Source organism: Amphiprion ocellaris, chromosome 20 (genome assembly GCF_022539595.1).
Source record: "Amphiprion ocellaris isolate individual 3 ecotype Okinawa chromosome 20, ASM2253959v1, whole genome shotgun sequence".
Lineage (NCBI taxonomy): Eukaryota > Metazoa > Chordata > Actinopteri > Pomacentridae > Amphiprion > Amphiprion ocellaris.
In genome coordinates this window covers 6223998-6241029 of record NC_072785.1, presented here as the reverse complement: position 1 = coordinate 6241029, position 17032 = coordinate 6223998, and the positions used below count along the sequence as shown (strand labels likewise).

The 17032-nt window shown below is 39.0% G+C and overlaps 1 protein-coding gene across 2 annotated transcripts in view; it reads left to right on the top strand.

Annotated features, from left to right (window-relative positions):
- Positions 1-13875, top strand: part of gabrg1 (gamma-aminobutyric acid type A receptor subunit gamma1) — a 33983-nt gene extending 20108 nt beyond the window's left edge. The window contains exons 3-9 of one of the 2 annotated variants that reach the window (XM_035949643.2): positions 1858-1925; positions 2265-2485; positions 2753-2835; positions 7366-7503; positions 7657-7809; positions 8126-8328; positions 8447-13875. In XM_035949643.2, the coding sequence (XP_035805536.1) occupies positions 1858-1925; positions 2265-2485; positions 2753-2835; positions 7366-7503; positions 7657-7809; positions 8126-8328; positions 8447-8725 (1145 nt within the window). In that variant the 3' untranslated portion in view covers positions 8726-13875. Of the gene's footprint in view, positions 1-1857; positions 1926-2264; positions 2486-2752; positions 2836-7365; positions 7504-7656; positions 7810-8125; positions 8329-8443 lie in introns of both variants that reach the window. The other variant, XM_023273579.3, reaches the window with a different exon arrangement.
- The last annotated feature ends 3157 nt before the right edge of the window (positions 13876-17032 follow it).

Below are 17032 nucleotides of genomic sequence, written 5' to 3'. Positions count from 1 at the left end.
ATATTTTGACCTCGGAGATTTTTTTCTCCACAGCGGGTGATAGCATTTTCTTCCTGATCATGACAGTAACGCAACAAGTAGTTGTTTTTACAGTTTATTTTGGCATCTTGGACTTGTTTAAACTTGTCCCAAGTGACTTTCTTGACTTGTTCAAGTCAACGATTTGCTTCCTGGGATCTGTACTCAGCGCCGTATGTTACGATGGGTGCAGAGGCTCAAGTGCAGGAAATAAGAGTCAGGAAACAAAAGCAGTTTGAAAGTATTTATTTACAACACCAAAAGATATACGAAAACTAATATCAGAAAACCGGAACCCTGAAACCAGAAGTTAACTAAAGTGTATTTGCAAAGGAGACAGAACTAGAACCCCTCTAGAGGTAAGGCAGACCAACTACAGGAACTAGAAAACTCAAGAAACAGAAACCCCACAGTTGGTATAACCAAGGCAGGAGTTCAACAGAAAAGAAACACCAAACTAGTTATTCACAATTTCTCGGCTTAAGTAATCCTGACTACCAAAATCTCCTAAGGACAAGAAGAAACTAATTTCTAGCAAAAGACATAAACCACTAGAAATAGCAATAATCCCAGAATCAAGTTAATACAAAATTCTCAGATCAAAACTACTAGGCCTGGTCTACCAATCTGATAATGCAAGGCTGGAGAACTTAACTGAATGTTCTAAGTGAACAGAGTCCAAGCTAGAAGCCAGAATCAGGCAGTCCAGAGAGAAACGGATCTCCTCCTTGATGTAACTCAGCCCGCGGTGGTGTGGCTGGCTTGCCAGGCTTGAGGATGACCGGTAACTGGCTTCAGGCAAGGCGAGTATGGCGTTCCAGATGGAGTGACTGGTGTTCCTGTGGCAGCGGCAGGTGTGCGGTCAGAAACCAGGATCCAGAGAATCAAGGTAAGGTGACTCACTGCAGACGGTGTAAATGCTGAAGGGCCAGGGACACGAGGAGGCAGGAGTCCATACTAAATAGAGAAAAACAGGATTACAAATAGCTCGAGAATAAGCAGCACAGACTGAAAAGTGCGAAGCACTAACTGAGGATGGAATTCAACAGTCCGGCTCCAAATGAAGACTGGCGTCTCATCTTATAGGGAGCCTGAAGCAGATGATTGTATGACTTCCACCTGCACTTCATCTTGCTGATTACAAGTCGTCACACCTGCCGCCACTCAGCTCCACCACTGAACACCTAGGAGAGAAAGAAAGAGACCAGGCCCAAGGGAGGGAGGAGCACTGCCACTAGCCACAGCCAGAGGCTGTGACTGTGACACCGTAGACTTTCCCATTGTAGTGTTTGTGGCAGAGTTTAATTACTTTATGAAATGGGTGCTATTTAAAATGTCTCAATGAATTTAGCAGCTGTAGTCAATTGTGATCTCTCACAAGAGGGTCAAGAAGGCAAGAGGTCATGCCATGAACAATATTTAATTTACACAACTTTGTACATTACCAAAACTGATAAAGCTGCTGGTTTTTGACCCATGAGATATTGTCATAATTTAAAAAAGACCTATAATACATCTAAGAACCAAAATGCATGATTGTTTTTTGTCACAAAGATTTGTGTATTTATAGGAGAGTAGCAGTCACTTGGAAACTCAAGACTGCCATGATATGCATGATCTTTACAATGAATGTAAACATTTGAACACAATTGTATTCCAGGTATCTACCATTCTCTCAACAATTCAAAAAGGATGCTATTCATTCCAGCTGGTGTTCCCATTGTTTTTTTGTTGTGTTTCATTTTTTGATTTAGATTGATAGGATATTATTTTTGGACAGTAACTAACAAAGGTGTACAATGTTAGTAGATGCTATGTATGTTTTCTGCTATTTTACAGTGAGGCCAACAGTGATTGAAACAGCTGTGTATGTCAACAGCATTGGACCAGTGGACCCTATCAACATGGTGAGACTGTTTCTTCTGATTTATCACTGTTTTTTTCTTTGCTGATTTAATAGTTAATACATGGAGTCTTAAACCTATCATAATGCTATATAACCAGCAAGTGTCTCTACAGTGTGTGCTTTTACAATGTTTAAGTTAAGATACATTCTCTGGGGTCCATGAATATCTGTACCAAATTTAATGGTACTGAGCCAGAATCTTTTCAAGTTAATTCTTTCAAAGACCTTTGGAAATCTTACAGTTGCGAAAGGTCCATCAAATAGTTTACAAAATAAAAAAATAAAATTGGTCTTTTTAAAAATTCACTTTATTTGCATGGATTTCCTAACTCTGTTGCAGGAATACACGATTGACATCTTCTTTGCTCAAACATGGTATGATAGTCGACTAAAGTTCAACAGCTCAATGAAGTTGCTCATGCTTAACAGTAACATGGTAGGCAAAATCTGGATTCCCGACACATTCTTCAGGAATTCCCGAAAGTCTGACGCCCATTGGATCACCACTCCCAACCGCCTTCTGAGGCTATGGAGCAATGGGAGAGTCATGTACACACTGAGGTGGGACAATTGTGCAGTCAGTTTGCAAATCTTTTAAGTAGGGCATTTTTAATTTTGAAGTATCAATGCCTTGAATATATTTGCTGTTTGTACAGATTTACTGTGTGCAATGTGCAATTTTGTGGCTTGGTCATTACTTCTTCTGTATCCAGCAGTGTAATTACAGAGAGAACATGAAGTACCCTTTCTATGTTTAGTCATAAGTGGGAGGAAAAAAAACAATGCTGAGACTTGATTTTTTTATTGTCATCATTCTGTTTTTGTCAGGTTGACTATTAATGCGGAGTGTTACCTTAAGCTGCATAACTTTCCAATGGATGAGCATTCGTGTCCTCTGGAGTTTTCAAGCTGTAGGTGGTCAATTGTATTTCCCTCTCTTTTTTGAACCCGTCATCTTGACTTTAACTTCTGTAATATAGCCAGAAAGAGATGCTTTTGTGCAGGCTGGCATGGTGGCTAAGCCCTTATTCTTTCTTTCTGCCAAAAAAGCCCATCTGCTTGTGGCTGCTCTCTCTTTTCCAGTACCAATCTATCATCTGCTCCACTAGCAGAGAGAGGAGTCCCACAGTCTCATTTTCTTTGACAGGCTTAATGAATTAAGCACCCATCCCTAGTCTGATTCATGCTGTCTGTGTCATCCTTCATTTTTCTCCTGCATTGTGATTTCCACATACAAGAGGAAAATACAGAGACCATGTCATGCACTTGAGAAAAATGTCAGAAACAGTACAGTCACACTAAATGACGTCAAATGACCACACATCTGTGGATATATATATATATATATATATATATATATATATATATATATATATATATATATATACACACACACACACACACAAAACCGGTCAAAAGTTTTAGAACACCCCAATTTTTCCTTTATTTTTTTTTATAGGAAATGATGCATGTTAATGAAAGCATATAACAAACAAACAAATGACGTTAAAAGCAAAATCAATTTAGAAACCAAAATGTATTCTAAACGTTTGAGTCATCAACCTAGCCAGCTTTGGCAGATATAACAGCTGAATACACTTGTGGCATTCTCTCCACAATGGAAGTCAAATATTCTTTAGAAAGTTCTTCCTAACTCTGTTGTAGAAGTTCCCATAAATGTGTGGTTGCTTTGCAACTGTGCTGGCCACTCCATGTTTTCAAGCTCACCTTCTTGTTGTTTTTTCCTAAGGTAGTTCTGGCATAGCTTGGACTTCTGTTTTGGGTCATTGTCTTGCTGTAGGACTCCTGACCAACTAGGAACATACCAGAGGGGACTGCATGGTGCTACAGAATGCCGTGGTAGCTGTTTTGGTTCAGGGTTCCTCTCACTCTATACAAGTCACTGACCCTGGATCCAGCAAAACAACCCCAGACCATCACGCTTCTGCCTCCATGTTTGACAGCGGTTGTCACACACTGAGGAACCATCTTTTCACCTACTCGACAGCGTACACAAATCCTGCGTGATGAACCAAAGATTTCAAATTTTGATTCTTCAGTCCATAATACCTTCTTCCAGTCTTCAGTAGTCCATTGGCGGTGTTTCAAGGCCCAGGCAAGCCTCTTTTTCTTATTCTGACATATGAGCAATGGCTTTCTTGCTGCAAAGCCTGTCAAACCTGCCACTCCAAGTCATCCCTTCACAGTTGAAACTGAGACTTGCTCACTACAACCTCGATTAAGCTGGCTTGAAGCTGTGTCCTGTGAGCTACCTATCATGCAAGCTGTTGAGTCTAAGAAACTAGTCTTCTGATTCTGTTGTGGCTTTTGGTCTTCCAGACCTCTTCCTGTCAGTTTCCCCCAGTTTCTGAGTGCCTTTTGATGGTGAAGAAAACTCTACTCACTGACACTTTGACTTTCTTCACAATTTCTTTGTAGGAAAAACCTAAATTTAAAGTGTTTTAAGTGTTATTAATTGCCTTTTCCTTGTTTTATAGCAACATACTACTTTCAGCAGTACAATACTGTTCAAATAATGCTCTTGAGGGTATGGTGCCATGGTATGTTCCAACACTACTTTTATGCAGACAGAGGAGGTTGTAAGTAATCAAAAAAAAGTTGGGACACCTGTAGGATTTAGTAGCACCAACTTTCAAGGCTTGATCAACATCCATTGCTGCAGAACAACTTTAAGTTGTTAACCCATTTCTTGTTCCATGAAAAAGGCATTTGTGTATAATTCTGAAATGCACATTATTTTTCCATTTTGGGTAACCTTACATTTTTTTCTAACCTCGGGCATTTCACCATTTACCTTTGTACCATTTCAAGCAATTCATTGGACTTGAAGTATTTGAATTTCAATAAAAAATTGGAAAAATTTGGGCATTCGAAAACTTTTGACAGGTAGTATATACAGTGATGGAAAAAAGTTTTCGGACATTCTTAAAATTTTACACAGTCTAAAATATTATCATGAAATATTTGTAGAAAAATCGTGTTTTGTGTTTCAAGTATTGTGGCTGCATTAGACAGACACAAACAAATGCAAATGAGATTTTTTTTTGTTTATCATTTACAAGAAAAACTAACAAAACAAAATTTTTGACAGTTTTAATATGTCAATTTTCAACATTGTCGGTAACAAAGTCAACAAATAACAGGGTATGTCTTCAAAATTGAACAAAAAATAAACCATCACATCATCAAATTAATATTTCGTAGTCCTGCCATTAGCATGCAGTAAACTCTAATCCTGGCTTGCATGTTCCCCATGAGCCTTTCACACTGTTAAGGGGTAATCTTGTCCCATTCTTCTTGAATTACTGCTTTATTGCTTTTTCTTTGGTTTGTGTTTTGAAACAGACCTTTGGATAATCCACCATAGATTTTCAATGGGGCTCATGTCCGGTGGTTGAGCTGGCCACTCTAAGACCTGGATGCTGTGCTCCTGCAGCCAAGTTCTACTGGTCCTGGATGTGTGGCAAAGGCCATTATCTTTTTGAAATATCAAGTTTTGACCTAGACGGAGCAGTGCATGTGCAGAAGGGAGCATGTGAGTTTTGAGAATGGCACAATACTGGGCAGAGTTCAACGTGCCATCACAGACAGTGAGATGACCAACACCAGCAGCACTCATGCATCCCCAAACCACGATACTGACTCCACCATGCTTGACAGTAGATACTGTACACGCTGGAGATAATGCTTCACCTGACATTTTGCATACCCTCACATTAGCAGGAGGAAGATAAAGCTGGAAACTGGACTCGTCTGGCCACAGATTCTTCTTCCAATTCCTGGCTGTCCAGTTCTTGTGTGCTTGGGCCTAACGACGCCGGGCTAACCTCTGTCTCTCATTGATCAGGGGCTTCTTGACAGCCTTGTAAGCCATGATCTAAAAATTGACCACATACAGTGTGGGTGGAACACTGGACACCAGTTTGGTTTGACCACTGCTGCTAAAGGTCCTGTGATGCCATTCAGTGGTTTTCCCTGTACTTGGGATCAGGATGCAGTCATTTCTTGCTGAAGAAACCCTTGGATGAGCAGATCTGGGTTTGTCTTCCAAGCTGTTGTTTCGTCTGTATTTTTGCAGAGTGTATCGAACTGCTGAAGAACTGCATCTGCACTTCCTGGCTATCTGGTGGCAGCTGTACCCTTCCTGGCTGGGAATCTGTATCTTCATACATGTTTGCTGTATTAGGTTCCTTGCTTTAGCCATTTTTGTCTCTGAAGAACTTTCAAATGTGCTTTATATAGACATGAAGCACGGCAACAAAAATTGTGTCTTTTAATAAAAAGCACAACCTTCATTAGTGGATCACTGGTACCAAAATGCCACAATACGCAAAATTTCTTATGTGTTTCTATGAAACCAATCGATTTTAAAAATAAAATGCACTTGAAGACCTAAGAGTGATCCTTAATGCAATATTTGACAAATGCATGGGGTGTCCGAAAGCTTTTCTCCACCACTATATCTATCTATCTATCTATCTATCTATCTATCTATCTATCTATCTATCTATCTATCTATCTATCTATCTATCTATCTATCTATCTATCTATCTATCTATCTATATATATATATATATATATATATATATATATATATATATATATATACATATATGTGCACATAAGAACAAAGCAAACATTCTTGTGCACTTGTGCAAATAATGCTCTCTCTGTAGCAGTAATTGAAGTGGATTACCATTGCAAAGGAGGTCTAAGTCGACTTTCAACCAGGCCGTTTTTTCTAGAATAGTATTTTTTTTTTTAAGGTGACTTAAATGTACTATCAGTCAATCTCAAACCTTAGCCATGGTCACTGTCTTTCCCTTAGTATAACCAAGTGTTTTTACTTGCATATACCCTAAAATTTAACATAACCTAAAAGTATTAGAACGGTCATACAGGTCATTTTGGAAGACACTTATTAACCAAAAATATATTTCACCGAGAAGTATTTTCAATCTTGCAAACATGAGACACTTTAATAGTCAATTTTTAAATCATTACAAGAGTAATCTGTATAAACTTCTGCGGGTTCAACAAACCACCACACAATGCATCAATGACAAATAGAATTTCTTACCTCCTTTAATGTATACCTCAGATAGAGCAGTTATTTTCACAATGTATTTTACTAAGTAAACACCAATTCACATCTACACACACTGTTACAGGACGGACTGTCAAAGCTGGCTTGCAAATACCCCACACTGAAATGCATAGACCGTTATTGCAACGGAAGATATTTTGCTCATTTGAAGAAATTTCATGAGACTGGGCAGGTCAATTATATCTTGAATGTTCCCCGTTCCCTGTGTTGCATAGCTCACTCAATGACAGATACAAGTTTTCTGTTAGATATTAGTGGTATTAGTAAGGCTTCTAATTTATCTGTCATTCATCTGTGTTGGGGGTTTCTACAGATGGTTATCCCAAGAATGAGATCATGTATCGGTGGCAGAGACGAGCAGTGGAAGTGGCCGACCAGCGGTACTGGAGACTCTATCAGTTTGCCTTTGTAGGGCTGAGGAACACCTCTGATGTGGCACACACACAATCAGGTTAGAGATTATGTCCAAGTTATCTCACATGTAGCCAGCCTCAGGTTTTATATTGATATCATCAGAATTTAAAATTTGAATTATAGAAGTGTACAGTCCAACATCATCACCTAAACTTAATTTATTCTTGTACTGCATTTGTTACATTTTCAGGCGAATATGTAATCATGACGATCTTTTTTGACCTGAGTCGCAGAATGGGCTACTTCACAATTCAGACATACATTCCATGCAGCATGATTGTGGTCTTGTCCTGGGTCTCCTTCTGGATCAACAAGGATGCAGTCCCAGCCCGCACATCTCTAGGTTTTATATTTTCTTATTTCAAGCACTATACTAGAAAGAGTACAAATTTTCATTGTTCTGTATATCATAACAACATAATAAAGTCTTTCGAAAGGTCAGACAACTCCTGTCAACTTCTTACTTTGAGTAATGGAAATTTGGATTCAACATTTTCTGCCAAAATTATCAAAAAATGCTGCTTATATCACAGTTAAGACCAGTGCATTTTTTAAAATCTAAACTCTTAATTATTATAAATGTGCAGCACTCAACAATCAACATTTAAAACTTTTAATATTTGACAATCAAGAATTGTTTTTGTGACAATCTAATTTAGGTATCACTACAGTGCTTACCATGACGACTCTAAGCACCATCTCCAGGAAGTCACTGCCAAAAGTTTCCTATGTCACAGCCATGGATCTATTTGTCTCTGTCTGCTTCATCTTCACCTTCGCTGCTCTTATGGAGTATGGCACTTTACACTACTTCACCAGCAACAGACAGACCAAGAAGGCAAAAGCCAACAGTAACACACAGGTACCAAGCAATCATTTTGTCTCTTGTTTTTTTTCTGTACGTGATTCTGTATGTGATTTTGAATCCACTAAAAGTAATAGTGACATACTAAAATACCTGTATGCTACCTCCACAGCAGAAAGCATCCAGCATGGTGAACATCCGACCTGGCACATCCTTGTTGCAGATGAATAACATTATGCCCTATCATGAGGAGGATGACTATGCTTATGAGTGTTTAGATGGAAAAGACTGCACCAGCTTCTTCTGCTGCTTTGATGACTGCCGTTCTGGAGCCTGGCGTGAAAACAGGATGCATGTGCGAGTTTCCAAGATTGACTCCTATTCACGAATATTCTTTCCCACTGCTTTTGGCCTTTTCAATCTGGTTTATTGGATTGGTTATCTGTATCTATAAAACCAATACCTTAACGAAGGACAACTGGAGTTTAACATTTCACAAGAATTTCACAGTTAACATCTGCAAGCAATTCACAGAATTAAAGCATCATAGTTAGAATAGTTAGAGATATTAGCTACTTAGAAAACAGGCATTTAAAAAAAAAAAAAAGTTACTGAATATACCGCCTCATTGCTGCAGACCCTGTTGTTGGAGTTGGGCTTGACAAATTAGTTACAGCAGTTGCTCAGTCCTTCAGCTTGTCCGGCATCTTCATCCAGTGCAAGAGCAAGAAAAAACAATGAAAATAAGCCTGAATTTCCATTATTTTAGTTGTGGACATTTGTAACTAACTAAAATGTTTGCTCTGGTTTACACAGTAGAGAGATTGCCATTAAACTTAAAAAAAAATAGCTCCAACTTTGTTTACTCTAGTCCACTGTGCTATTGATATTATTCAAAAGCAGAAAGGATGTGGCATTGCATTTTGGCATTGTAGCAAGAAATGTAGGGTATTGTTCCCTCTCTTAAAAGTATATCCCTTTATTTAATAAGAAAGACAAACAGTTCCTATGATGTACACCCAAATTTCCAACAATTTAGCTATTGAGATTTGATATATCAGTAGTGAGTTTTCAAAACCTAAGACACTATTGGTTTACATATACAGGGGGCATATCTTCAAATATTTGAACAGTTTAATTGTTCATAGGGTTCTATTTTTGTTGGCAACACCTCACAGTATTACAATTATTATTATTATTATTATTATTATTATATTATTATTATTATTATTATTATTATTATTATTATTATTATTATTATTATTATTATTATTATTATTATTATCAGTTTATTTAAAACGGGACCTTGTACAATATTTGAGGTCAAACTCTGTTCAGAATCAACTGCATGGAATAAATTTGTAACTTCAGTCAAACAGTGAATTGTCATATACAATGATGGTTGTTTTTATAGCAGCCATAATTTATACCTAAGTTACAAAAAAATGTGACAATTGTCATTCATATGCTATTCAGGCAAAGACCTCAGTCCTATATTTAAAATTCCCAGCTCTAAATTATTAATTTCCTTTCGGAACATGTTGTGAAAACAGCATCCTTTACAATACAGATCATAAAGTTCTTCAATTTCCTTTTATACAGTTTTGTTGCATATGAAAGACACTTTCTTTAGAAATGGCAGAGGTTCATAAGTTTGCCATGAAGTTTTGCACATATGCACTGAAGTGGAAATCACTATGCAGCTTCCTCATCATTTATCACAGCACCAGTAAGCGTTTAATCACTGCACATAACAGGATGTTACATCAATGTTTCTGTCCTCTGTTGTAAGTTAAGTTTGGTGTTGGATTAAGCTGTTGCTATAGTTCTATACAAATGAAATTTTGACACACATGAACACTCTTTATGAGGTTCATAGTTCAGCACTCACCGATTTGCCACACAGTTGTAGCATCATGATTGTTTCTGGAGCTTATGCTGCTTTACAGTAAACTAGCCAGGAAGTAACTACTGTATAGCACAGTAGAACTGACATTTTCATCATTTTCAAGTAAGGGATCTCACTTCAGTATGAGGATTCAAGGTTAAGATTTGTTTGTGCATGAAACTGAACACTGTAAGGCAGTTTCACTGAACCACTCACAGCATGTAGCTAGTATTTTTTTTAACTCAGCAGCACCTGAAGTTCTTTGCTAGCTAGATTTTTCTGGCCAACTTATGTAGAAATCTCATTTTTGTCGCTTGTGTCCATGATCTCTTTCTTTTGGTCACCAAAGCTTACGACAATACATGAGTGTTGGAAAATAGACTGACTGGTAAATCAAGAACTCAGCCTCATGGGTCAGGTCCCTCTTCACCATTGACGGTCCAAGGCCTGCATTGTTGATGACCCAACATCAATCCATCTGTCTCATGCTCCAGTTTCCTGTCACTCATGAAAGATTCCAACATACTTTGACAAATCTTCTCCACACTTGGCGTGTTGCCACTGAAGAGCTTCATGGAAATGATGTCTGCCAAGATCATGGTTTGACTTGTCCTAAATCTTCAGAGTCTGCCACCTCCACAGAGGACAGTTTGTTGGCTTTAGGAACCCTGAAAGTATTCTTTCCACTGTTGAAAGTACCTCCAGTCAAGCCAAGCTTTCCTTCCTGAATTGTCAACCGGTTTGCCAGGAACTCTCCAAGGTCAACCAAAAGTGCTTCTCTAACCTCCTGAAGAATGCACAAGAAACTCTTAAAGAGGTAGATGTTGAAGACTACACGGACAAAGCCTCCAAAAGGGCTGCTCCCAGTTCACCCTCACGGAACATTTACCAAGCTTGTCTTTCCTCTTTAAAATCCAATTTAAATCACCATCACATGGTGATCTGTTGACAGCTCTGTTCTTTTCTTCAGCCGAGAAAAGAAGACATACTAGTACAGACACAGGTCTGATTATACGAGCACAAAGTCGATTGTCAGATTGGCCTGTCAGCTCTGTTACTTAGTATCCTTGTGAGCTACCCTATGCTGTTATAGCATTAAGTAAAAACACTACTCTGCTTCACTCCAGGTTTCTCCACCACTGCCCACGTGAGCACTGAAATCTTCCAATAGAACTATGGAGACCGCTTGCAGAATCCCTTCCAGAACGTCACCCAAAGAATCGAAGATGTTGCAGCAGATGAAGTGTTGTATGGTGCCTAAGCACTGACAACAGTCAGTGCACGCTCCTCAGTGACCTATTGTCACAAAGAGGCAAACCCTCTCACCAGGGAGATTTTGAGCACAACATTGCTCAGCTAGGGACTTGTTATTTCTCCCACACCCTCTGGCATCTATCACCCAGTTCAACTCAGAAAGGAGAGAGCCCAGCCCCCAGAACCTCTGCTATGTGTGGGGATGAGCCCAGCTATATCTAGCTGGTACTGTCCCACCAGCCACACCATCTCCAGTGTCTTCCCATCAGAGAGGTGATGTTCCACATCCCCAGAACTAGTTTGTGCTGTTGAGAGTCAGCATACCGCTCAGCTTGCAGTGCACCTGACCCCAGCTCTTATCCTTGCATATGGTAGGTGTACTGGGTGGTGGCTTAATGCAACTTTTTTGCAGGCTGTGCCTAGGCACAGCCACCAAACTATCACAGCGCCAATGAGAACCCAAGCAGAGAGCACGCAGCACAACAGACACCGGTGACAGGGATAACAGAATTTTATTTACAAAAGAACAGGAAAAAACAAATTGGGTGAGGGAACTAACTAGAACTAAAGCTAGAACTAGAGGATAGCCAGAGTGAGGGAGAAACTGAACTAAACTCACTACCAGCTGGAAGGAAGGGGGGACGGCTGGCTCCTGGGGACTGGTGATCCAGAGGTGTCACCGCTGGACAGGGGGAGTTGGTGGTGGAGAGTGCAGTGACAGATCGGAGTTGGGCCAGGTGGGAGCCGGTACACTCTTTAGAAGGGGAGCGTGGCTGCAACGTGGACAGGACATGGCAGGATACTACAGAGGCTTGACAGGACCTTGCCAGAGGTTTGGCAGGATAGTTCCAGCAGAACGCACAGGCAGCATGACCAGCAGAACTGCAGGGAAAAGAGACTCAAATTAGAGCAAGGTACATGCAAACAGTATTTAAAAAAAAAAAAAAAAAAAAAAAAACAAGTGCAGTGGCCAATTACTAACTGCGTAAGCAGAAGCTACAATCTAGCAGAGGGTTGAGTGCGAAGCCGGCTTTTATTGCAGAGGTGATGAGACCAGAGCACAGCGCCACAGCTGCCTGGAGTTACTGCTGATGAGGGAATAATTGGTTACAGCCACTGTAGAGAGTGGCACAGGAGAGCGAGAGTGAGGTGTAGGTGGAATAGAGAGGGAGGGAGAATGAAGAGGTAGAACTGGGGAGAAACAGAAAAAGGAGGGACAGGGAGAATAAAGGGAGGTTAGGTGGGGGCTGATGCAGGGACCAGGGAGAGGGCCCTGACAAACACTTGCCAGCCAGTTCCCCTCCCAGGACTGGTGCCAGAAGGGAACCCTGATTTCTAATCAGAGTGAGTTGCTGCAGCTCTGTTTTGGCATATTAACTGGAATCCCTGAATCGTTTCTCCCCTTTGTCATGGTTCAAGGCTTGGCCACCAGACATACACTTGTACTTAGCTCTGTGGTGAGCTCTCATTGTCTCTCCCCTAGAACCAATTTGCCTAGGGAGCCCATTCAAAGGGCTAGCACTTCCTGCAACATAGCTCCCAGAATCATGAGGACACACTAAACCTTCCACTGCACAAAGGTGATAATTCTTTTAGTGGTATAGGACAAATGAGGTATGCCATTTCGTGAATGTGTGAATGAGCTTCAGAGGTCCTGGCTAGATAAGGTTTCACCTCCTGGCAAAGGGAACCGATGTAGTGCATAACCACAGTCAATTCCATCTCATGGGGCTACTAGAAAAAAAAATTAAAGCTGTGGCTTTGTTGGTAAAGGGGCTTATTAGTAAAAACAGACGATAAATGTTTGTCACTGATAGATGGTATATTGTTATTGTCTCAGAGATTCAGTACAGAAAGTATAAGGGCTTTTGTGTAGCCAAGTATTGTGTACACTAGCATTTAAATGTTAAATGAATGGTTTGCATTTATATAGAGCCTTTCTACCTTAGAGGTATGCAAAGCACTTTACAATGTTTCCCATTTACCCATTCACACACACATACCAATGGTGACAGAGCTGCCATGCAAGGTGCCTGCCTGCCATTGAGAGCAACTTGGGTTTCAGTGTCTTGCCCAAGGACACTTTGCAAGGTTGGCAGCTCAATTCCTGGCCCCGCCACATGTTGATCGGTGGACAACCAGCTCTCCACCTGAGCCACAGCCACCCTTACTATGAATGTACAGTATGGAATAATTTGTTTGCTTTATAAAAAATGGGCAAACCATAGAACTAAATCTGTAGAAATGAACCTATGCCATTATTAAGGACTATGTCTGTGATTTTCTTCTTTTTTCATTTGAAGTTACCATTTCATGTGAATAGTGTTCAGAAAATGATTCAGCTTTCAGCCCTAAAACACCTGTACTCTTTTCAGATCTGCGAGCTAACTGTAAAGCATCCTGAGACAATTTGACTGTAATTGGCACTATATAAATAAAATTGAATTGAATTGAAAATTGAATTAACTAACTGCATACCGTGTGTCCATTTCAACTGATAAATACCTGGCTTTTTGCTGTATTGTAAAAAAATAAAATAAAATCACAGGTGAATGCTATTTGACATTTTTTATGCTCTAAAATATCAGAGAGGAAATGTGATCCATGTGACAACATGAGAGGAATAAGCTAAGATCAACATTTGCCCACTAAATAGATACAAACAAAAGTTCTTGAAGTTTCCAGATACAGCAATGAAACTGTTGAATAAAATTTAGTAGCATGCCTTGTATATATGCAAAATATCACACAGCAGTCTGTGTATTCTTAACCTTCATAACAGCGTTTCCATGTTGCCAAGACTCCATATCAAAGTGATGTAACAATTAATTTACCCAGACGTCAGTAAAAAGGGATGTTTTAGGTGCCTATAAAAAGTTGTTCTCAACCGTTCAAACATCCAATGTAATTAAAGACAAATTAATCTATGCAAACATAGACACTGTTGAAATTGATCTCCTACGGTGTGATAACTCTTACTTTACTTTCTTGTTTGAAATAAGTGATGTACAATTTTATAAATTCTCTCAGTTAATGGTATTGAAAAACGGTAGTTTATTATTTAGATAAATTACACAGTGCATCAATAGAAAAATGAGTTGTGTATGAGGAAGACAAGTCCAAAAAGTCTGTCCTTTATCTCAAGCATTGCTCTGATTAGTTCATAAACATCTCACTTTCAACTAAATGAGTTTTTAAAACATGATCTACAACACCAAAGCTGCAACACATTTTGTCCTGTGTCATTCTGAAATATTGGGGTACTTTGCAACCCAGGTGCAAATAAATGAACTTGAATTAAACGTGCCTCAGACCACAGCACAATAATTTGATTTCTTAATTTTTCAGTTTCCATATTGGCTTGATGTGAAGGTACTTAAGAAAGTTTTCAGGGTCACCCAGAAATAAAGTCCCATTTTGGGGCTTAACTGTACTAAAACACCTTCTATCAATGTCCACATAAACTCAAATGTTTGAAGCAATCAAAGAAAAAAGGGGAGGAAAGCTTCAAGCTGTGCTCAAGGACAATGCGCCCATCCACACACTAAAGCTGGCAGAAGCAAAAGCAGCCAAATGTAGCTTTGAACTGTTGCTCCATGCACCTTACTCACCGGATCTGACACTGTCAAACAACAGTTTGATTAAACTTGAAGTTAAATCAAACTGTTGTTGATAAATAATACAGGAACATCTTTCTCTTCTGACATTTTCTATTGAGGCCGAGAACTTTTTGAATTACCCTCCTACAATCAGTATGAAGTACATTTTCACAGCGCCAATTGCACCTGGACTCACTACTCGGATGTTCTTTGTTTTACTTCTAAAAATAACACTCGCATCACTTTCTGGACAGCTGTTTATCAAAGGCCTCCAGCAGCTCAAAGGATACCATTTGACTCACAGTTACTTACATTTTCCTGACTGGACATTGATATCCCGCAAGTTTAGTTGAATTGGTGTAATACTGTGATGATTAAGTGTTCCTTTAATTTTTTTGAGCAGTGTTTATTTCCCCTCAGCTCAAGCCATAGAAACATGTCTTTCATATACCTGTGTACAATGACATTATCTGTAAATGTTGCTCATATTGTATTGTGTCTACTAAGTCAATACACTGTGAGGAAATAAAGCAGTGCCTAGAAAAAGTGAAAATGGTCTAATACAACTTGATATTGTAGACATGATGAAAACTCTGGTGCATCATGACAAGCTACAGTAAATACAGTATACAGTAAATCAACAGAATACATCCACATTGGAAGTATAGCCAGATTTACAGTTATGATTATCCTGTGAAATTATATCAAATTTCTACCTCTCTTTAATTCCTATGCTCCTAATACAGACAAGTGACTCAGTCAGTAAATAGAAACTGAAATTTCATATCTGGCTCTTGGGATGTCAACATCAGTTGGTCATTCAGTTCACCAGTCTGTCACCATGGTTCAAACCAAAATTTCTCAAACACTGATGGATTGCTCTGAAATTTGCTACAGACTCATTGTCTCCAGAGAATAAATTGTAATTACCCTCATGTCATGGATTTTTTTTATTTGGCCAAGGCTTAGGTTGTTGATTAAATAGCTGTTAAATGAATACCCATCATACCTGTTAACCACAGGTGCATTTTGGGGTTTGTGCTAATTTGAAAATTGCTTCTTGTAAATGAAGCGAGAGAAATACAGAATTATTGGATATATTATAACCAAGAACTGCAAAACTACAATATATTGGACAACTGAAGATTTCATAGACAGTTTAGTGCCCACTAATTCATTCAACACTCATATTCAAAGCTGTTTTTAAAGTCCTCTTTCCCGAGTTACACTCAAACTGACGAGAAACAAGGAAGACAGAAATGTCACTTTTTTTGTAACACAGGCTGATGGCTCTGTTATCGTGAATGATGAGAGGTTCAGTTATGTATCCAGTTGGCAAGCTCGCATTTCCCTGCTTAATCCTGTTTTCCAAAGTTCCTATAAGTCATCCTCTTATAGGCCTTCTGGGAATAAGCATGGCTCCCACTGCTGTCTTGCCACTCAGTTACCCAGCTCCTAATCCTCACTGCTGTCCAGCTCTCTGTCCTCACTGATTCCCTGCAAAATATACTTTGCTGCTGACCTTGTTCACAGCTGTATGCTGCATAGCTGGCCAGCCAGTGTATGGGGCCAGAACACTGACAATTTAGTTTGGCAATAAAATATAGTTTGAAAATATAATTTAGCATTGTTAACATGACTTGAACTGATATTTGTACCTGAACAAGTTGTATTGACATCAAAAAATATTTGGCACTCAAAAATGTCCCACTGATAAAGAAAACACGTTAAAAATGATCATGAATCATGTCATACCTTGATATTTTGGCGTGCTTTTCAGTGACAATCTTCAGATTATTTTTCTTCTTATCTGTTTATACTGTGATTCTTTTACACTATTTTTTTTCATTGTACTGTTTCAGTTTAAATTTTTTGTTACTGTATTATTTTGGCACACTGCATTTAACATACCATGTACTGGGACATTCTAAAAAAAAATCTTGAATGGTATGGATGTTTGGATATTAAAGCATGGTCTTATCTTCTTTTTTTTGTATTTGAATCTTAAACTGTAAACAAA